This window comes from Schistocerca piceifrons, chromosome 1 (assembly GCF_021461385.2).
Source record: "Schistocerca piceifrons isolate TAMUIC-IGC-003096 chromosome 1, iqSchPice1.1, whole genome shotgun sequence".
In the NCBI taxonomy this organism is placed as follows: Eukaryota; Metazoa; Arthropoda; class Insecta; order Orthoptera; family Acrididae; genus Schistocerca; species Schistocerca piceifrons.
The window spans coordinates 271,980,424-272,003,304 of record NC_060138.1 but is presented as its reverse complement, the minus strand read 5'-3'; the positions used below and the strand labels follow the sequence as shown (position 1 = coordinate 272,003,304).

At 43.7% G+C, this 22,881-nt stretch overlaps 1 protein-coding gene across 1 annotated transcript in view; it reads right to left on the bottom strand.

Moving 5' to 3' along the window:
• LOC124710605 (melanopsin-like) overlaps positions 1 to 22,881 on the bottom strand; it is an 87,559-nt gene that overhangs the window by 42,822 nt on the left and 21,856 nt on the right. The window contains exons 3-4 of the mRNA XM_047240943.1: positions 22,166 to 22,368; positions 15,974 to 16,267 (exon numbers count right to left, since the gene is read on the bottom strand). Coding sequence (XP_047096899.1) covers positions 15,974 to 16,267; positions 22,166 to 22,368 — 497 coding nt within the window. The remainder of the gene's footprint in view (positions 1 to 15,973; positions 16,268 to 22,165; positions 22,369 to 22,881) is intronic.

Sequence of the window (22,881 nt, the reverse complement as noted above, 5' to 3'; positions counted from 1 at the left end):
TAAGTGTAAACTGAAGAGTTTCCTCATGCCTCACTCCTTCTATTCTGTCGAGGAGCTCCTGGAAGAGCTAAAAAAATTAAGCAAATTCCAGTGTTACATTGTTGATTTTCTTTATTTAAACTTACGACTTGTCGCCTGAATATGTTTCTTATATTTCGTTTTATCTGTTTCTACAACCGTGTTATAATTTCATGTATTGACTCGTTCCATGATCATGGAGACTTCTCCTTAATGTGGTCCCACGGAACAATAAATAAAGGCTCTGTTCTATTCCTGTCCTAACTGGGTATCGTCCATGTCTCCCTTCCATACATGGCTACACTCCACACAAATATTTTCAGGATAGTTCACCTGACACTTAAATTTATACTTGAAGTCAACAAATTTATCTTCTTCAGATACGCTTTTGTTGCCATCGACCGTCTGCATTTTATACCCTCTCTTCATCGGCCATCATTAGTTATCTTGCTGCCCAAATAGCAAACCGCATCTACTACATTAAATGTCTCGGTGTCTAATCTAATAACTTCAGCATCACCTGATTTAATCCTCTTTTGTTGTGTTCATCTTATATCCTCATTTCAAGACCCTCTTCACTCCGTTTAACTGCTCCTTCAAGTTCTCTGCGGCCTGAAAGTATTACAGTGTGGTCGGGAAAGATCCGAGTTTTTACCTCTTGTCCCTGGACTTTAATTCCTACTCCAAATTTTACTTTTGTTCCCCTTACTGCTTGCTCAGTGTACATTTTGAGTACCATCAGTAATAGGCTGCATCCTTGCTCACTCCTCTCTCAACCTCTGCTTCTCGTTGATGTCCCCCGATAGCCTTTGACAGCCTTTCGCGCCCTCATTTTACTCCTGCTACTCTCAGAATTTTAAAGAGAGTATTCCGGCCAACATTTTCAAAAGCTTTCTTTAAGTCTATAAATGCTATAATTCTTGATATGTCTATCCTTAACCTATCTTACACTACCGGCCATTAAAATTGCTACACCACGAAGATGACGTGCTACAGACCCGAAATTCAACCGACAGAACGACGATGCTGTGATATGCAAATAATTAAGTTTTCAGAACATTCACACAAGGTTGCCGCCGGTGCCGACACCTACAACGTGCTGAGATGAGGAAAGTTTCCAAGCGATTTCTCATACACAGCAGTTGACGGGCGATGCCTGGTGAAACGTTGTTGTGATGCCTAGTGTAAGAAGGAGAAATGCATACTATTACGTTTCCGACTTTGACAAAGGTCGGATTGTAGCCTATCGCGAGTGCGGTTTAACGTATCGCGACATTGATGCTCGCGTTGGTCCGGATCCAATGACTGTTAGTAGAATATGGAATCGGTGGGTTCTGGAGGGTAATGTGGACCGCCGTGCTGGATCCCAACGGCCTCCTATCACTAGCAGCCGAGAGGACAGGCATCTTATTCGCATGACGGTAACGGATCGTGCAGCCACGTCTCAATCCCCGAGTCAACAGGAGGGAACGTTTGCAAGGCAACAACCATCGGCACGAACAGTTGGACGACGTTTGCAGCAGCATGGACTATCAGCTCGGAGACCATGGCTGTGGTTACCCTTCACGCTGCATCACAGACAAGAGCGCCTGCGATGGTGTACTCAACGACGAACCTGGGTGCACGAATGGAAAAACGTCATTTTTTCGGATGAATCCAGGTTCTGTTTACAGCATCATGATAGTCGAATCCGTGTTTGGCGACATCGTGGTGAACGCACATTGGAAGCGCGTATTCTTCATCACCATACTGGCGTATCACCCGGCCTGATGGTATGGGGTGCCATTGGTTACACGTCTTGGTCACCTCTTGTTCACATTGACGGCACTTTGAACAGTGGACGTTACATTTCAGATATGTTAGGACCAGTGGCTTTACCCTTCATTCGATCCCTTTGAAACCCTACAATTCAGCAGGATAATGCACGACCGCATGTTGCAGGTCCTGTACGGGCCTTTCTGGATACAGAAAATGTTCGACTGCTGCCCTGGCCAGCAAATTCTCCAAATCTCTCACCAACTGAAAACGTCTGGTCAATGGTGGCCGAGCAATTGGCTCGTCACAATACACTAGTCACTACTCTTGATGAACTGTGATATCGTGTTGAAGCTGCATGGGCAGCTGTACCTGTACACGCCAAGCTCTGCTTGACTCAATGCCCAGGCGTATCAAGGCCGTTATTGCGGGTAGAGGTGGTTGTTCTGGGTACTGATTTCTCAGGATCTATACAACCAAATGCGTGAAAATGTAATCACATGTCAGTTCTAGTATAATATATTTGTCTAATGAACACCCGTTTATCATCTGCATTTCTTCTTGGTGTAATAATTTTAATGGCCAATAGCGTATATGAGAAGTCGTAGAGTTAGTATTTCCGCTCGTGTTCCTATACTTTTCGTGAATGGATACTGAGCTTCCTCGAGCTCGGGTTCTACCAGTTTCGCCATTCCTCTGTAAAGAATTCGTCTTAGTACTTTTCCATTCATGACTTATTAAACTAATGTTTCGGTAGTACTCACACCTGAGAGCACCTGCTTGTTTTTGTAATGGAATTGTTATATTCTTTCTTATGTTTGAGGGTATTTAGACTTTTTCAGACATCTTGCTCACCAGAAAGATGAGTTTCCTCACAGCTCGCTCTCCCCCGCCTGTCAGTAGTTCTAATGAAATGTCACCTTCTCTTGGGGCCTTGTTTTGACTTAAGTCTTTCAGGGCTTTGTCAAGAACTTCTGTCAGTATCTTATCTCCCTTGTCTTCTTCATCTATGCCCTCTTCCATTTCTGTAATACTGTCCCCAAGTTCATCTCCCTTCTATACCCACACTTGTACTCCTTCCTCCTCTCAGATTTATCTCCGTTGTTTAGAATTGGTTTCCCATCTGAGCTCAATTAGATTGAATATCTCTTGTATTCCCAAGCCATTCTATTATGCCTTGCCTTTATACCTATTTGACCCTCTGCTCCATGCACTACTTCAACTCTCAGGGCCAGTCATGCCTCTTCTACTGTATTCCTTTCCCCTTTTCTTGTGAATCATTTCCTAATGCTCACTTTGAAACTCTCAAAAGCCTCTGGCTCATTCAGTTTATCCAAGTCCCATCTGCTTCATGTCCTACGCCTTTGCAGTTAATTCAGTTTTAATACAGAGTTCAAAACCAATTAATTGTGGTAAAAATCCACATCTGCATTGTAAAATTTGGCTGTGAAATGTGTCTTCTCACTTTATAATCAATCTGAAACGTTTAGGTGTCTCGATGTCTCTTCCATGTGTACAGCCTTCTTTCAAGGTCCTTAAACCAAATGTTAGCGATGATTAAATTATGCTCTGTGCATAATACTACCAGGCAGCTTCCTCTTTCGTTCCTTCTCCCAGTTCATATTCACCTACTATTTTTCCTTCTCTTCCTTTTCCTATTAGCTAATGCCAGTCCCCCAACAAAATTTTCGCCCCCCTTAACTATGTGACATATGTCTTTTATCACATCATACATTTCTTCAATGTCTTCATTATCTGCCGAGTTAGTTGGCATAGAAACCTGTACTCCTGTCGTGAGTATTGGCTTTGTGTCATCTTGGGTACAATAATGCGTTCACTACGCTGTTCATGGTAGCTTACCTGCGTTCCTTATTTATTATTCATTACTAAACCTACTCCACCATTAGCCCTATTTGATTTTGTATTTATATCCCTGTGTTGTGACCAGAATTTCTCTTCCTTTTGCCACCAAACTTCACTATTTCCCACTATATCTGCTTTTAACATATCCATTTCCCTTTTTAGAATTTCTAACCTACCTGCCCGATTAAGTTTCCACCTGAATATCTGAATGAAGGACTATTTTATTTCCGGAATATAGGGTATCCCATTCAGATCTCCCTGATTTCAATGACCGTGGAAAAAAACACAATATATACGACAATGAAAAATACGCCACATTGTAGAGCATCTCAAAGATTTTGTTTATTTATCATCAATACACCTCTAAATGTGAACCATTTGTAGCACGAGGAATACCGAGTCTATATTCAATTTCTCGCCAAGTTCTTTCAAACATTTCCTCTGTTATTGTTGCAATCGCATTAGCGATACGATGTCGCAATGTGGGAATATCGTCCACTTTGGTCGCATACACGCGGCCCTTCATGAATCCCCACACGAAGAAGTCAAGCGACGGAATGTCGGGTGAACGTGATAGCCAGGCAATGGGTCCTCCACGTCAGATCCAACGATTGGGAAATTTCCTATCCAGGAACTTATGAACAGCCGTTGAGGAATGCGCAGAACTCCATCTTGTTGAAAAATGATTTTGGGTTGCAAGTCTTGTATCTGAGGATACACAAACTGCTCCAACACGTCCATATACAATGACCCATTCACTGTTTGTTCTGCAAAGAAGAACGATCCAACAATCCTGTTGTGCACCAAATGTTTAGTTTAGGGCTATTCCATAAATGGTCAGTGACACTGTGCGGATTTTCCGAACCCCAAATCCGAACATTAGGCCTATTAACCCTTCCCGATAGATGTAAGCTGGCATCCATATCAATACGCTGCAGCACATCCACAGCAAATTGTTGTCGACGTGATTTGTCGTTTGGCGTCAGATGTTGCAGAATTTGCACTTTGTAAGCACACATACGAAGCCGCTGGTGAACTACACGATGCAATGTTGATCAAGGTACGTCAAGTTGGTTCAAATGGCTCTGAGCGCTATAGGACTTAACTTCTGAGGTCATCAGTCTCCTAGAACTTAGAACTACTTAAACCTAACTAACCTTAGGACAGCACACACATCCATGCCCGAGGCAGGATTCAAACCTGCGATCGTAGCGGTCGCGAAGTTCCGGACTGTAGCGCCTAGAGCCGCTCGGCCACCCCGGCCGGCACGTAAAGTTGCCTAGATGCTTGACGAATCGACTTACGTGGGCTTCTGAGAAACGTTTGTCTGATGTCCTCCACTGCCTCTTCTGAAACTCCGCATATGCACCGCCAGAATGTTTCAGAATACTTCCTGTTGCCGGAAGCTTCCTATACCATTCCTTAATTGTTTTCACATCAGGTGGATCACGTTCATACTCATGACGATAATTTATTTGCACAGTAATCGGTGATTTTGTTTCTGCAAACCACACTACTGCTTGCGCGCGCTGCTGTGGAGTCGCCATTTTCACCTCATGCGACCATGCTGCACTCTGGCCACGATACTTTGCACTGCTAACGCGGGAATATAAATTTTTGTATGCTCTACAATGTGGTGCATCTTTCATTGTCGTATCTACTGTGGGTCGTTGAAATTATGGAGATTTGAGTGGGAGACCATATATTTTACCCACAGGACGCAATCATCAGCTAAACGCCCTCGAGAAAAGTTATGGGTTTGATGTTATAAGGCCAGATTAGTCAATAATCCAGACTATAGGCCCTCCAGTTACCGAAAAGGCTGCTGCTCTCTACAGGACCCACACGTTTGTCTAGCTTCTCAACAGATACTCCTCCATTGTGGTTGTACCTACGGTGTGACTATCTGTACACAGAGGTACACAGCCAACCCACCAATGGCAAGGGTTGTGTGACTTCATGATATGGTTAATGACAATAAACCCAGAGGCTGTTTTATGAAATGGCATATGAAACTCAGGTTGTTTTTTAAAAAGGTGTCATAAGGCCACACACTATCATAGCAGCAATAACGATATTTAACCATGCACATAGTGATTATAAGTCTTGCCAGACTCCTACTCATCATATAGCGGAGACGTTGAGTATCACACAGACACAACGGAAGGACTACTAAACATGTACGCTTTCTGCCAGATGGTGCCCTTCTGAAATGGGCTGCATACACGCATTCAAGAAATCCACTTCGTACGCACATGACCACTGTCTCTGGCTGCCTAGGCCAGACCGCGAGCAGGCGATTGTGCGTGATGGGAAAAGCAGTCTCGGTGTTGGGGTGTAAGGAGCAAGCTGGGGCAGGGAGGGGTAGTGAGAGCAGGCTGCGGGCGGGGGACCATAAAGTGCTGTTAGTGGTAGCATAAGCGCGGAGAGAGGGTGGGAAGCAGAAGTATGTTTACATGCGCTAGGGGGCAATTACGGCACCTTCTCGCGCACGCGTTTTGGGCCTTCTGCGGCCTATATAGGAGAAGCTGCTAGCGCTGAGAAGTCAGTTCCTTATCCACCAGAAATAACAGCAATAGCAACAGAAAAAATCTACTCCAAGAACCATATTGAACTAAAACAACTCACAAGAGGAAAACAGCTGCCTCAACACCTAAATTAAAAAATATAAAGACGTAAAATACGAACAACACCCGACCCTGGCTGAGCTTTTAGGGGGTTTCCCTCAGCCGTTAGGCGAATGCCAGGGACGTGTATTTACCCCACCCAAGAATAATATCAAATAAAGAGAGTCAAAACAGTATAACGTAAGACTAAGCTAAGGCTCCAAAGGACATTAAGTCCTCCATGAGCCCGCCTACTCCCGTCTGGAATAGAAAAGAAAGTTTTTTTTTAAAAAAAAAGTACCGGCGAGATCGTGTACTAGCACTTTCACCTGAAGATGTCGGCCAGTTGGACCGCTGAAATATTGTGTCAAGATGACGTTATGATCCGGCTGCATACCCGAGAAGAATATTATTCGCTACGGCCGCAGGGTCGAATCCTGCCCCGGGAATGGATGTGTGTGATGTCCTCAGGTTAGTTAGGTTTAATTAGTTCTAAGTTCTAGGCGAATGATGACCTCAGAAGTCGCATAGTGCTCAGAGCCATTTGAACCATTTTTTTTTAATATTAGCAGTTATTATGCCGGGAAAGCGTTCAGAGTCACATCAGGAGCCTCTACGGCGAGGAGATGGTGGAACTTGTGAAGTTTGATAAACTTCGTAAGAAAAAAGAGAAGTTGCTGAATGACCTCGCTTTTTTGCTGAGATGCCGCGATGGAAGACTAATACCTAAGTTTTCTAGATTTGTGCATTTTGTTGTTGTTGTGGTCTTCAGTCCTGAGACTGGTTTGATGCAGCTCTCCATGCTACTCTATCCTGTGCAAGCATCTTCATCTCCCAGTACCTACTGCAGCCTACATCCTTCTGAATCTGCTTAGTGTATTCATCTCTTGGTCTCCCTCTACGATTTTTACCCTCCACGCTGCCCTCCAATACTAAATTGGTGATCCCTCGATGTCTCAGAACATGTCCTACCAACCGATCCCTTCTTCTAGTCAAGCTGTGCCACAAGCTCCTCTTCTCCCCAATTCTATACAATACCTCCTCATTAGTTATGTGATCTACCCATCTAATCGTCAGCATTCTTCTGTAGCACCACCTTTCAAAAGCTTCAATTCTCTTCTTGTCTAAACTATTTATCGCCCACGTTTCACTTCCATACATGGCTACACTCCATGGAAATACTTTCAGAAACGACTTCCTGACATTTAAATCTATACTCGATGTCAACAAATTTCTTTTCTTCAGAAACGCTTTCCGTGCCATTGCCAGTCTACATTTTATATTCTCTCTACTTCGACCATCATCAGTTATTTTGCTCCCCAAATAGCAAAACTCCTTTATTACTTTAAGTGTCTCATTTCCTAATCTAATTCCCTCAGCATCACCCGACTTAATTCGACTACATTCCATTATCCTCGTTTTACTTTTGTTGCTGTTCATCTTATACCCTCGTTTCAAGACACTGTCCATTCCGTTCAACTGCTCTTCCAAGTCTCTTGCTGTGTCTGACAGAATTACAATGTCATCAGCGAACCTCAAAGATTTTGTTCCTTCTCCATGGATTTTAATACCTACTCCGAACTTTTCTTTTGTTTCCTTTATTGCTTGCTCAATATACAGATTGAATAACATCGGGGATAGGCTACAACCCTGTCTCACTCCCTTCCCAACCACTGCTTCCCTTTCATACCCCTCGACTCTTACAACTGCCATCTGCTTTCTGTACAAATTGTAAATAGTCTTTCGCTCGCTGTATTTTACCCCTGCCACCTTCAGAATTTGAAAGAGAGTATTCCAATCAGCATTGTCAAAAGCTTTCTCTAAGTCTACAAATGCTAGAAACGTAGGTTTGCCTTTCCTTAATCTTTCTTCTAACATAGGTCGTAGGGTCAGTATTGTCTCACGTGTTCCAACATTTATACGGAATCCAAACTGATCTTCCCCGAGGCCGGCTTCTACCAGTTTTTCCATTCGTCTGTAAATAATTCGTGTTAATATTTTGCAGCTGTGACTTATTAAACTGATAGTTCGATAATTTTCATATCTGTCAACACCTGCTTTCTTTGGGATTGGAATTATTATATTCTTCTTGAAGTCTGAGGGTATTTCGCCTGTCTCATACATCTTGCTCACCAGACAGTAGAGTTTTGTCAGGACTGGCTCTCCCAAGACTGTCAGTAGTTCTAATGGAATGTTGTCTACTCCGGGAGCCTTGTTTCGACTCCGGTCTTTCAGTGCTCTGTCGAACTCTTCACGCAGTATCGTATCTCCCATTTCATCTTCATCTACATCCTCTTCCATTTCCTCAAGTACATCGCCCTTGTATAGATCCAGTATATACTCCTTCCACCTTTCTGCTTCCCCTTCTTTGCTTGTAACTGGGTTGCCATCTGAGCTCTTGATATTCATACAAGTAGTTCTCTTTTCTCCAAAGGTCTCTTTAGTTTTCCTGTAGGCAGTATCTATCTTACCCCTAGAGAGATAAGCCTCTACATCCTTACATTTGTCCTCTAGCCATCCCTGCTTAGCCATTTTGCACTTCCTGTCGATGTCATTTTTGAGACGTTTGTATTCCTTTTTGCCTGTTTCATTTACTGTATTTTTATATTTTCTCCTTTCATCAATTAAATTCAATATTTATTCTGTTATCCAAGTGTTTCTACTAGACCTCGTCTTTTTACCTATTTGATCCTCTGCTGCCTTCACTATTTCATCCCTCAAAGCTACCCATTCTTCTTCTACTGTATTTCTTTCTCCCATTCCTGTGAATTGTTCCCTTATGGTCTCCTTGAAAATCTGTACAACCACTGGATCTTTCAGTTTATCCAGGTCTAATCCCCTTAAATTCCCAAATTTTTGCAGTTTCTTCAGTTTTAATCTACAGTTCATAACCAATAGATTGTGGTCAGAGTCCACATCTGCCCCTGGAAATGTCTTACAATTTAAAACCTGTTTCCTAAATCTCTGTCTTACCATTATATAATCTGTCAGATACCTTTTAGTATCTCCAGGGTTCTTCCATGTATACAACCTTCTTTCATTTTATTGACACGAAAACGGCCAACAATATCAAGAAGCGTACCAGTTTCGCTTTAGTAGAGGGGCACATTCGCTTCACTCGAAGACAACTGGATCTCATATTCAAGGATTTACTTTCCTTGCACTTGGAGGTATCGTTGCTGCTGTCGGCTGTGTCCTGGGAATGGGTGGATAGTTTTTCTTGGGCACTATCAGATTGGACGCATAGGAGCGCCGTCATGATATCTGATGTAAATGTAAATGTCATCGGACTAGGGCCTCCAGTCGGGTAGACCGTTCGCCGGGTGCAAGTCTTTCGATTTGACACCACTTCGGCAACTTGCCCGTCAATGGGGATGAAACGACGATGATCACGAAAACACAACACCCAGCCGGGAATCGAACCCGGGCCCTTAGGATTGACATTCGGACGTGCTGACCACTCAGCTACCTGGGGCGGACATGATATCTGATGACAACACCCGTCAACGGACAGTGATTAACGTCACGAGTAAAGAACTGGACGACGTAACGCAGTCAGTGTTGGAGAAAGGAACGTAGGTACGTTTGAATATTTTATTTCGGTTGCTCCAATGTGATACATGTACCTTTGTGAACTTATCATTTCTGAGAACGCATGCTGTTACAGCGTGATTACCTGTTAATACCACATTAATGCAATAAATGCCCAAAATGATGTCCGTCAACCTCAATGCATTTGGTAATACGTGTAACGACATTCCTCTCAACAGCGAGTAGTTCGCCTTCCGTAACATTCGCACATGCATTGACAATGCGCTGATGCATGTTGTCAGGCGTTGTCGGTGGATCACGATAGCAAATATCCTTCAACATTTACACAGAAAGAAATCCGGGGACGTCAGATCCGGTAAACATGAGGGCCATGGTATGGTGCTTCGACGACCAATCCACCTGTCATGAAATACGCTATTCAATACCGCTTCAACCGCACGCGAGCTATGTACCGGACATCCATCATGTTGGAAGTACATCGCCATTCTGTCATGCAGTGAAACATCTTTTAGTAACATCGGTAGAACATTACGTAGAAAATCAGCTTACATTGCACCATTTAGATTGCCATCGATAAAATGGGGGCCAATTATCCTTCCTCCCATAATGCCGCACTATACATTAACCAGCCAAGGTCGCTGAGGTTCCACTTGTCGCAGCCATCGTGGATTTTCCGTTGCTCAGTAGTGCATATTATGCCGGTTTACGTTACCGCTGCTGGTGAATGACGCTTCGTCGCTAAATAAAACGAGTGCAAAAAATCTGTTATCGTCCCGTAATTTCTCTTGTGCCCAGTGGCAGAACTGTACACGACATTCAAAGTCGTCGCCATGCAATTCCTGGTGCGTAGAAATATGGTACGGGTGCAATCGATGTTGATGTAGCATTCTCAACACCTACGTTTGTGAGATTCCCGATTCTCGCGCAATTTGTCTGCTGCTGATGTGTGGATTAGCCGCGATAGCAGCTAAAACACCTACTTGGGCACCATCATTTGTTGCAGGTCGAAGTTGACGTTTCACATACGGCTGAACACTTCCTGTTTGCTTAAATAACGTAACTATCCGGCGAACGGTCCGGACACTTGGATGATGTCGTCTAGGATACCGAACAGCATACGTAACACACGCGCCGTTGGGCATTTTGACACAATAGCCATACATCAACACGATATCGACTTTTTCCGCAATTGCTAAACGGTCCATTTTATCACGGGTAATGTATCACTATCAAAAACCGTCCGCACTGGTGGAATGTTACGTGATACCACGTACTTATACGTTTGTGACTATTAAAGCGCCATCTGTCACAAAGCGAAAAAGGTGGTCCAACTAAAACATTCAAATTTTTTACGTACTACACAAATATGTAATAAGAAATGGGGGTTCCTTTTAAAAAAAAAACAGTTAATATCCGTTTGACCTATGGCAGCGCCATCTAGCGGGCCAACAATAGCGCCATCTGGTTTCCCCCTTCAAGCTAGACGAGTTTCGTTCTTTGTAGTTTTTTCATTTGATACTTATTTTGTGAGATACTTGGCCCGGTCTCTATCAATGGACCACCCTGTATATTTAACTGAAATACAGTGCGATGGATTCACGTGTTATTGTATAACATGCGAGGTGTTCAGTGTAGTGACTCAAGCGTGAAAGGTGAAAACCAGACGCGCACTAATATTTCATAAGATTTCTGGTACAGCACACAGAGGCATCCCATATGTACCCTGCAGTTGGCATAGAAGACATTTTACCTTAGCAGAGTAGTGCATGTAACGTTGATTAAAGCATGTTAGGATTATTTTGTATGTTAGAATGTAAGGGTCGGGTAAAATATTACGATGTACAAAGTTAGGTACACGAAAGATCCCGCTACGGTCGCAGGTTCGAATCCTGCCTCGGGCTTGGATGTTTGTGATGTCCTTAGGTTAGTTAGGTTTAACTAGTTCTAAGTTCTAGGGGACTAATGACCTCAACAGTTGAGTCCCATAGTGCTCAGAGCCATTTGAACCATTTTTGAACGAAATATCAGTTTTTAGATTCTTAACACTCTAGATCGTTTTCACGGCTCGAACAGCTGACACCATTTAACTGCATGCTTAAATTAAGGGTGTACAAAGTTAGGTGCACGAACAATTCTTTTCCTTGTCATTTGAGTCCGCCCACGCGGCTCGCACAGCTGACACTGTGAAACCTAGTAAATGAGAAGGAGGCCTCCCAAAGATCAGTACTGAGTACTTTATACATACTGATTGTGGGTTCTTTGGAAAAAGAAAAGCCACGAATCTTACTTTTGTACGTCTTATAAGATAATAAAATATGTGCACGGGTGACGAAAACGTGAAGCGGCTATCTACCCCAGCCTATATATCATACCCTTAATCAGTTCAATAAAATGTGTCAGTGGAAAATTTTTTGTTTTGATTGACCATAGGATTGAACTGACATCCGTTCTGTATCGATTTAATAGCGCCCTTCGATGAACAATGCCACTTAAGGGCAACTCTTATGTCACTTTCCTTAATTCTGTATTGCGTAATTTCCATGTTGGCATTTCTAACAAATAAGCCTTTCATAAAGGTTTTTGCAGTGTAAAGTGCAGTTTTGTTTCACATTTCTTTATGTGTCATATGGATGTGTATTTTTTCCCTCTCCGACGCTGTGAAAATTATCATTGTGAGCGGTTTATTTTGATTTACACTCATCTTGAATACATGTTTACCTTCCCACATCTTGTATACGTCTGTGACGTTATCATCACGATCATTGTGGTCAATGTTATTTGTGTTATTCCTGTATTGTTTACATGTTTTGATCTTCATTTATTTGTGCATGTCTTGTCTTGTGTACATATGTGACATAACCGTCAAGTTCAATGTAACGGTGTCCTTCATGGACGGTTTATTTGTAAGGAAATTTATTTATCTGTACATGTTCAAAAATGTGTGTGAAATCCTATGGGACTGAACTGCTAAGGTCATCAGTCCCTAAGCTTACACACTACTTAACCTACATTATCCTAAGGACAAACACACACACCCTTGCCTGAGGGAGGACTCGAACCTCCGCCGGGATATCTGTACATCTCTTGTACCTCTTTGCTAAGGGCAACCATATATGTAAATTATAATTATATATTAATACCTTCAGATGCTGACGGGCGTTGGTATACATCAACGGTCACAGGAGAAAATGTGTGCTCCGACCGGGACTCGATCACGGGATCTCCTGATTACATGGCAGACGCTGTATCTATCTCAGCCACCGAAGGCACAGAGGATAGTGCGACTGCAGGGACTATCAGGCACGCGCTAGTTGTAACGTTGCAAAGTGACATGGAAACACAACGAACACATAACTGTAGTTCCAAAGTACGTGAACGGTCGACTTCGGTTTATTGAGAGAATTCGAGGAAAGTGTTATCTGTAAAAGAGATCGTGTATGGAACACATGTGTTTTCCACTCCAGAATACTAGTCGAATTTTTGCAGTCCACACCTGGTGGGATAAAAGAGATCGAAGCAATTCAGAAGCGTGCTGCTACATGTTGTACCGGTAAGTCTAATCAACATACAAGCATTACGTAAAAGTTCCTTTAACTCAAATGGGCATACGCTTAGAGAACCAACATTTGCGACAGACTGCAGAAAGGTCCCACTGTGTCCAACATATAAGGAGCAGTCAAATGCAAACGAGGCAAACGGAAAATGTAAGTAAACTGCTTATTAGGTCAAAACTAATCGCCGTAACAATACATTTATCTCGCTGTGAAACAAGACGGTCAGTGCCTTCATAGCCATGCCACATGTTGCCAAGGTTATTTCGAGTACGCTGCAGAAGTTTTGTTTGGAAACCCTTTCACATCGTCCGTACAGTCCGGATCACTCTCCACGCCATTTTCATATTTTAGGATTCTTGGAAAAAGGCATTCTTAGCCGTATATTTGCTTCGGACGGAACATGAGGAAGTCTTGCTACAATCAGTGTTCCCTAGGCAACCGCAAGCATTTTTCCCTGAAGGCATTGACCGTCTTTTTCACGCCGAAATAAATGCATTAGCTGTAATTTGATTACCTTACAAATGATAAATAGCTTACTTATTTGTTTTCCTTCTGTGTGGTATTCATTTGTCTGCCCCTTATACAGGTTGTCGCAGAAATGTTGTGACAAGCTTCGAGGACTTGTAGAGCCAGTCTTCTGCAAGAAGTCTAGGCTAGGAATCCACGTCCGAAAACGCCATCCTACGACGCTACAGAATGTCGAAATTACTGGCGGCGGTGACTGCCAGTAGGCTACCTCACAGGCGGAACGTCTCGCAATGTTGTTTGTTTGTGACTGATAGCCTTCACCGCCAGTGGAGAAGATTGCGCTAGTTGATGCGTAGAAAGGCCTTGTCTCCTGTGAACTCGACGCTCTGTTGCCTCAGTGAATGACGGATTCGGACACGGGTTTCTAACTGTAGTTTATTTGCCTACTAGAAACCTCCAAAATCGCCAATGTTTTTCTGAACAGGGGAGACACATAAGCTGCAGATGGAAATAGGTGTCCACAACCCTCATTAACCGAGGCAGCTGAGCATCGCAAACACGTGAGACAAGGGCTGACTACGTTGAAACTGGCTCCATCTTCTGCACTGGCGTTCGCGGCAATCAGTCGCGGTCACTGAATAACATACCACTCTGAGAGACGTTCCAACTACATTCTGTCAGCCTACAAGGTCACGTTTGCTGCCAAAGGAGTAGCCTAGAGGCAGGCGCTGGTGCCTACACGCCTATAATTTCAACACACTGCAGCGTCGTGCGATGATGTTTGCCGACCGGGGTGGCAGAGCGGTTCTAGGCGCTACAGTCTGGAACCGCGCGACCGCTATGGTCGCAGGTTCGAATCCTGCCGCGGGCGTGGATGTGTGTGATTGTGTGTGATGTCCTTAAGTTAGGTTTAAGTAGTTCTAAGTTCTAGGGGACTGATGACCTCAGAAGTTAAGTCACATAGTGCTCAGAGCCATTTTAATCATTTGATGATGTTTCCGGACACTCCTTCGGATCCTCGATTTGTTCCTCTAGACACCCTCTGCAACTCCACGATGTTTGTCGCAACATTTCTGAGACAACTTGTGTATCCCGTGTAATGGCTGCCAAGAGAAAATGACAGAAATTAGGACGGGTACAAAGGCATGTAGACAGTCGTTTTTTCCTCGGTCCGTTTGCGTGTGGAACGGGAAAGGGTATGACTAGTACTGGTACAAGGTACCCTAAATCAAGCACCATATATCGCGTTGCAAATGGTTCAAATGGCTCTGAGCACTATGGGACTTAACTGCTGTGGTCATCTGTCCCCTAGAACTTAGAACTACTTAAACCTAACTAACCTAAGGACATCACACACATCCATGCCCGAGGCACGATTCGAACCTGCGACCGTAGCGGTTGCGTGGTTCCAGACTGTAGCGCCTACAACCGCTCGGCCACTCAGGCCGGCTGTCGCGTTGTACAATATGTTTGAAGATGTAAATAGAGATGTAGGTGAAGATATGGAAATTTTAAAATTACGTTTCTCAAGGGTGCTGCAAGAAAGCCTGCCGTCATGGAAAATGACAAGCCCTTTAAGACTTCCTAGCAAGCTCTGTCCACAACCCATTTAGGTGGTTTCTGGCTTAGGGATGGACCAGTCAGTGATTTTCAGGCTTAGCTAAAACCTCTTCCCCTGACTATCAGAAACGCGCCTTGATTTTCACAACGACGAAAAGGAAACAGCACGCAAGCTCGGCTAGGAAATTACATGACAGAAGGAACTGTAGTGTCCTGATGAGTAACCGTTTCCACCCGTCGGTGTCTCCAGCTAACAATGCTATCTGTGTCCGCCCCTGGTAGCTCAGTAATCAGCGCGACAGAATGTCAATCCTAAGGGCCCGGGTTCGATTCCCTGCTTGGTCGGAGGTTTTCTCCGCTCAGGGACTGGGTGTTGTGTTGTCCTAATCATGATCATTTCATCCCCATCGACGCGCAAGTCGCCGAAATGGTATCAAATCGAAAGATTTGCACCCGGCGAACGGTCTACCCGACGAGAGGCCCTAGTCACACGACATTTACATTTACACTGCTATCTGTTTGTTCATTTCTCTGTAACACCAAAGCCTCTACGAACGGACAGTGTTCATGCGTGAAAAAAGCTGTAGAGCCACGTACCAGGCAGCGGCTGCCGTCGAGGGACGGTGGGTCCGGAGGCTCGCTGTGGTAGTGCCTGAGGCGGCGGTGCTGCGGCGGCAGGAAGCAACGCACGTGCTGCACGTGGCCCGGGCTGGAGATGGCGCGCGGCCGCCGGCGCAGCACCAGGCTGCCCCACGTGGTGGGCGGTGCCGCGGTGGGCAGCAGCCCGGAGGCGGAGCACGGCCCCCGGTAGCCCGACAGGTACTGCTTGATGGACGCGCGGAAGTGCGGGTGCGACAGGCCGTACACGATCGGGTTGTACACCACCGATGCCTGCCAAGCAGAAACGGCACATTATCAGCCGATAGAGTTTCCGAGAACACTTCTCAGGCCCTTTGCTCTCAGGCCTCTCGCAGAGGGATGCTTCCACGTCAGGAGATTCAGCACCGATCACTACCCCCACCTCAAGGAAACTTAGAAATGGGCTGTAGCATCGCATAGGCTATGAGACGAACACGTATACCCAAAAGGAAAACCATTTTATTTACAGTCTCTGTGAGCAGCCTTATACTGTTACTATGGTTTACATCTTACGTGGCTTATGTATCTTGGTTGTTGTTTACAAATTACACAAACATTAGTTACTGACAAATAAAGATCTGCCACGGTATTGCTTACGTCATCCTTCAAATCGACAAGTTTACTATTACTAGACGCAATTTATTTTAAAACTTTTATCCATTCGGGATTTGGAACACTGCGACAGTCTTGATATAGGTTTCAGGAATTCCTGGAACAAATCGCCGTTTTTTCTTCAATTTTTATTTATTCATGACTGGTTTCGAATCGCCTGGCGATTCATCATAAGATGATACAGTCTAGTTTGGAGTATTGTGCAGGTCGTGCATCTTTGGCAAATGTAGAGACGAAAAAGTTAACACTGTTTGTGGGAAGAATATCAAGATTGTAAGATTAATTTGATAGCATTAGTCATTGTTTTTATTCTTACTGCAAGCACTGCTCTGGAAAACATAATGTATGCTTTCCAGTATCGTTGAATATCAAGTGAAATAGGCACTTTTCCACCGATAGCGACTCCCACATACTTTAAAAAATATAAACAAACCAAATAAGTGATGTTATCTCTAAAGAGTTTTGTGGAGGCAGAGGTTTTCTTTGCTCATTTTTCGTTTTGTGTGGCATTCGTAATAAAATATATATTTATTACATTACTTTCTTTATAAAAATTAATATGTTTTTGCGTTGCAAATTTTTTTCTTATGCTATTTACAAAACCTACAACAAAGTGTTTAGGACAACATTTCTGGTAGTGATGTTATGTTTGGCATGTTTCTCATTGCTCAATAAAGAGGATAGTATACATATGGAGAGGGGAGGGGGGAACAGGGGGAAGGAGGGAGGGAGGGATGGGAGAGGGGAAGGCAGGGAGGGAGGGAGAGAGAAAGAGAGAGAGAGAGAGATGGAGAGATAGAGATAGAGAGAAAGAGAGAGAGAGAGATTGTATTTATTTTATTTCCCCTGAGCATGTCAGAGGTTTAGATCTCTATCATCACTAACTAATGAAATATATGTCTACTCTATTTACGATTTTGAGTTAACTTGTGGCACTGTCCTCTGCCGGTTTCCTGTTTGTGTTAACAAAATGCATTTTTTGCAGCTCTCCTTCACTGACCCGACGCATTACAGACCATCGGTTCTTTACAGGAAATTATCAGAAGATGTAGTCGTGGGCCGGAGGATATCCCAACTGGGAATAAATGGGAGAGAATAACTCCAGTTACCATGTTTGCCTGAAAACCTATGAAAATCTGCCAAAAACACTGGACCAAACCCGGGAGGCTCGAATTTGTTTCTGGGGCAATCTTTTCCACATAAAAATTAAAATCTTGTATATATTTTTATGGAATTATTTCTGAGTACATGTACGTATACGGGTATATGTATGCATGTTGTGTCTCTGTTACTCGTCCCCATTGGCTCTGTATAAGACTGAAAGAAATGTGTCCACATTAAGCGATAACGAAACCGTCTACATTATCAAAGAGGTTCAGAAGTACACCTGTGTGCAAAACTGAAGAACGAAAGCAAATTTCGAATGATGTATCACAGGTAAATATCTCGATAGAACTTGGACCAGATATATATCGAAGAGCCAAAGAAACTGTTACATCTGCCTAATAACGTGTGGGGTGCCTGAGAGAACGCAGAACTGCCGCAGGACGACGTGACATGGACTCGACTAATGTCTCAAATAGTGCTGGAAGGAATTGAACAATGAATCCTGAAAGGCTGCGGATTAATCCGTAAGAGTACGAGGTGGTGGAACAGCTCGCTGCAAGACATCACAAATATCCTCAATAATGTTCATGTCTGGCGAGTTTGGTACCCAGTGGAAGTGTTTAAGCTCAGAAGAGTGTTTCTGGAGCCACCATGTAGCAATTCTGGACGTGTGGGGTGTCGCATTGTGGTGTTGGAATTGCTCGAGTGTATCGGAATTCACATTGGAGATGAACAGATGCAGGTGATAAAATAGGATGCTTACGTACCTTTCATCTATAAGAGTCACGTCTAGACGTATCAGAAGTCCCATATAACTAAAACAGCACACGTGTCACATCATTATACAGCCTACACCAGCTTGGAAATTTGTAGTAAGGTCATACATGACAAAACTGCATCGGTCCCTAAGCTTACACACTACTTAATCTAACTTAAATAAACTTACGCTACGGACAATAAACACCTACACGCATGCCAGAGGGAGGACTTAAACCTCCGACGGGGGGAGCTCCACGGATCGTGACAAGGCGCCTGATACCACGCGGCTAAACCAGCTTGAACAGTCCCCTGCCGACATGCGGGGGAATTGTATTCATGAGGTTGTCTCCATAACCGTACACGTCCATCCGCTTGATACAATTTGAAACGAGACTCGTCCGACCAGGCAACAACTTTCCAGCCGTCAACAGCCCAGTCAGCACGACACAAGGCTTTACACCTCGCCTGCGTCCGTCAACGCCGATTTTGAAGGACGCAGGAGAGGCGTAAAGCCTTGTGTCGTGCTGTCATCAAGGGTACACGACTAGGCCTCCAGCTCCGGGCCATGTTTCACTGAAGAGCGCCTGCACAGTGATTGATACACACTATCCTCTCCCATACCTTCAACTGCGAGTCACAACTAGTACTATAGTCACTCTGGCCTCTCGCAGTGTGACGCCCAGTTTCCTGTGCACGATTGTGGGACTTGTCCAACATGCCCTCGCACTTTCGTTCATTTCCACCAAGTCACTAATATGTTCCAAAACGTCATACATAAATATGGCTTTTTTCCGGGCCCATACCTCGGGTTCTATTGGTGATAGAAAGGTAATGTCAAGTCCTTTGGACAGCCCTTGGGTTAGGCACCATTTTTATACCCAACAAAGGTTCGTCTTACTACAACCATTGTACAGCACTGTGTCAAAATCAGAATATTGCACACTTATTCAGCGTAGGCAAATGGAGCAAATCCTTTGGTTCTTTTTCAATTAGATGTGGTCCAAGGTGCGCCGTAAGGACCTTCTGGAGGTACAATTTAGAAAATCCGAAAAATTACTTTTTAGGTAGCAAAACCAAGCTGCGGAATTCTGTACAATCTCGAATAAAGTTGAAAATGTTCTGGATCTCATTATCCGCTAACTAGACGCAGAAGTACAAAGTTACTCTACTTACACACGTAAAACACGCAAATAAAATACGGCGTGAGGCGAAGAACAAATAATAAATATAAGCAAGAAATTGGTAAAATTGTAGCGGTGTGTTCTGCAGGCATTTATCTAAAAATGCTATTATGCGTTATCAACAATATTTATCCGTTATCGCAAACAATTCAAAAACATGTTTTTTGTGTACCAGAACCAAGCCGTGGATTATAATATGGCTATGCAAATGACGGTAATTTTTGAGATGTATTCCTACCATCCCAACCTCGAACTACCTTTAAAATTCTCTTGATATCTTTATCCGTTACCGAGTTACAGTACTTCCACGTTACACTAGTTGCACACATAGAATAAGCACGTAATATCGTGTGTGAGGTGGAAACGGAGGTTATAAATTGACGTAACACGAAGAAATATGCTTTGAAGTGTCTCCGCTATAATCGGTAGGCTCATGGAAACCCCATGTTGTAGCGCTGAATCACATTCAACATTTGTGTGCACGTAGAATTCGGTTTGAGGTGTAAAATTAGTTTTGCGTTATTTCAATTCCATGCAAGTAAACTATCAAAATTTACTGATCCATAAAGTTCTTTTCACATTGACATACCCTTCTGTAGAAGGGAAAGAAGGGAACCAGTGGAAAAATACTCCTATCGGAATACAAAAAGTGTAATATGCTCATAATTTAAAAGAATCTCATCGAAAACTGGGGAAATATCTGCCTCATTCTACTTTCCTCAGCACCTTCAAAATTTTTCCCAAATGTTTTGGTTTGCGAACACATTCGCGTGTATTTCTGCTGACAGAAGGGGACACTGGCAATGGGGAAGAGAAGAAAGAATAATAAATACTAGTAGAAAGTAAATAGTAGGTGTGGCATAGAAATAATGATGGAAATAGACAGACAGACGGAGTTGCAGTGGAATATAGTTGACAGAACAGTGCTAGGAAAAGAGTGAAGGAGACAGTGTTAGTGGTATAGTATAAAGAGAAGGTGTATGAGGGAGAGAATAAGTGACAATGAGATAAAGAGTCTGTGGCAATGACGATGAGGAAGAGAGGGAAAGCGACAGTGAGAAGAGACAGAAGCAGCAGGAAGGAATCATTGAGATAGTGGCAGAAAGAGAGATCAAGAGGGAGACAGTGAGAGAGAGAGAGGAGACAATAGTAGGAGGACAGAACGGTGGAGACTGTAGCTGTGAGACAGAAAAAACTCACAGAGACACACAAAGGGAACATGTGAGTGAGGATGGGCACGTTGTGGTGAATGAGGGTCAGTGACTTACCAGCGATGGACTAGTGGGTGTGAGCGAGTGCAGTTACGGGAGCGCGTGGGGTCAAGCGCGGATATATTTCACTTGGTAGGAAAAAATTTAAAGATACTGAGGAAGGTAGAATGAGGCAGCTGGTGCCCTACTTTAACTAAGGGGAAAAATGATGGTAATAACGTTACCTTAACACTGAGCTTTGTTTTTTCCGGTTTAATATGAATTGACGTGTGCTATAGTATTAATCAATGCAGATTATCTGACATATTCATACAGTTTCAGTTAACGTTATTACCACCATTTTTCTAAAATTAAACTCTCTACAACTTTTGTTTAAAACTTTGTGCCATTGTCTGGAATTTAAAAAACAAATTGGGTGAAGCAGTTAATAAATTAAAATTTTTACGAAATTACGTCTTTGCTTCTCTGGCTGTTCTGGAAAATTAGTGCAGACACACCTCCTGAACATGTTACGTCTTTGCTTCTCTGGCTGTTCTGGAAAATTACTGCAGATACATCTCGCGAACATGTTTTATTAGATTCTCCATATCAATCACAACAAAATAAACGGAAATCGTGCTTTACTTTCACCTCGTACAGTTTTTCGATGGCTTCATATTAGCGAAGTGGCTAAATTTCAGGAAAAATCTTTCATTAGCCGTAACTCCTTAACTAAACATTTGCGGACCTATGTTTATATGAACTTTTTTCTTTAGTTTTACTTGTAGAATAACATACTCAAATATTTGCATATCTTCGTGAATCACCATATAAAATCACACAATGTACGACCTGCTGTATAGTAACAGGTAGTAGGTCTTTACTTAAGAAGTAAATAAATAAACAAATTCAGCCATGCCGCTCCTACCCCTTTACTGCAGCGCCAGCCTTCTTCGCATACGCATGTGTGCTCTGCCCAGGAGTTGACTACTCGGCACAAATATTGCCATAACTGAAGCCCGCAACGGTCGTGATTGGACAGCCTGTGACCTGCTCGTCAGTGTTCACTACACACACCTCAGCTTAGACGTTGTCTGAATGGCAAAGTGTGATACAAGTTAAATGCGCCACAAGTAAAAAGTAATTTGGGTTACTTTGTGTGAATGGCAGGGTGTGATTCAAAGTCAAATTAAATATTTTGGCTGTGAGCGGTACCAGGTTCTTCTTCTGGCTACATGACATTGTACAGTGTGCGCCACAAATGAGAAGGAGTTTGTATCTGTGCTACTCAGTGTACTCACCTTAGCGAAGAACGCGGGCAATGAGGCCACCCACGGAGTGACGAGCGACTGGTCCCCGAACTGTCCGATGAGGGTGACGACGGTGTAGGGCGTCCACGACATGAGGAAGAGCAGCACCAGCGTCACGATGATCTCGACGGTGCGCACAGTGGACGAGTAGGGCTGCAGCTGCGCGCACGACCGGTGCGTGCTACGCCGGCCTCCTGCAACATAAACACCTGCACATGCAATTCTTCAAAATGGCTCTGAGCACTATGGGACTTAAATTCTGAGGTCATCAGTCCCCTAGAACTTAGAACCACTTAAACCTAACTAACCTAAGGACATCACACACATCTATGCCCGAGACAGGATTCGAACCTGTGACCGTAGCGGCCGCGCGGTTCCAAACTGAAGCGCCTAGAACCGATCGACCACACCGGCCGGCTGCAATTCTTCACTGGTTCAGGTAAATTTTGAGGAAGCTGCCGCAAAGGCCACGACAAGGTCTAAATTAGTACTACCAAGGTGAATCAAATATAAATCGGATTTTTGTTTTACGTTACTGTTTCTGAACGGAGACTAGCGCACTTCCGGCCACTGTTGCGATTGCTTCCAATGTTTGTTCTGCACAGCTATGGCGTTGTGCTACCGTTTCTTTGGTCAGAATCGCAATGCCAGAGCAATTGATGTCATCATCTGTTGTCCAAAGTATGATGATCAAGTGTCTCACAAGA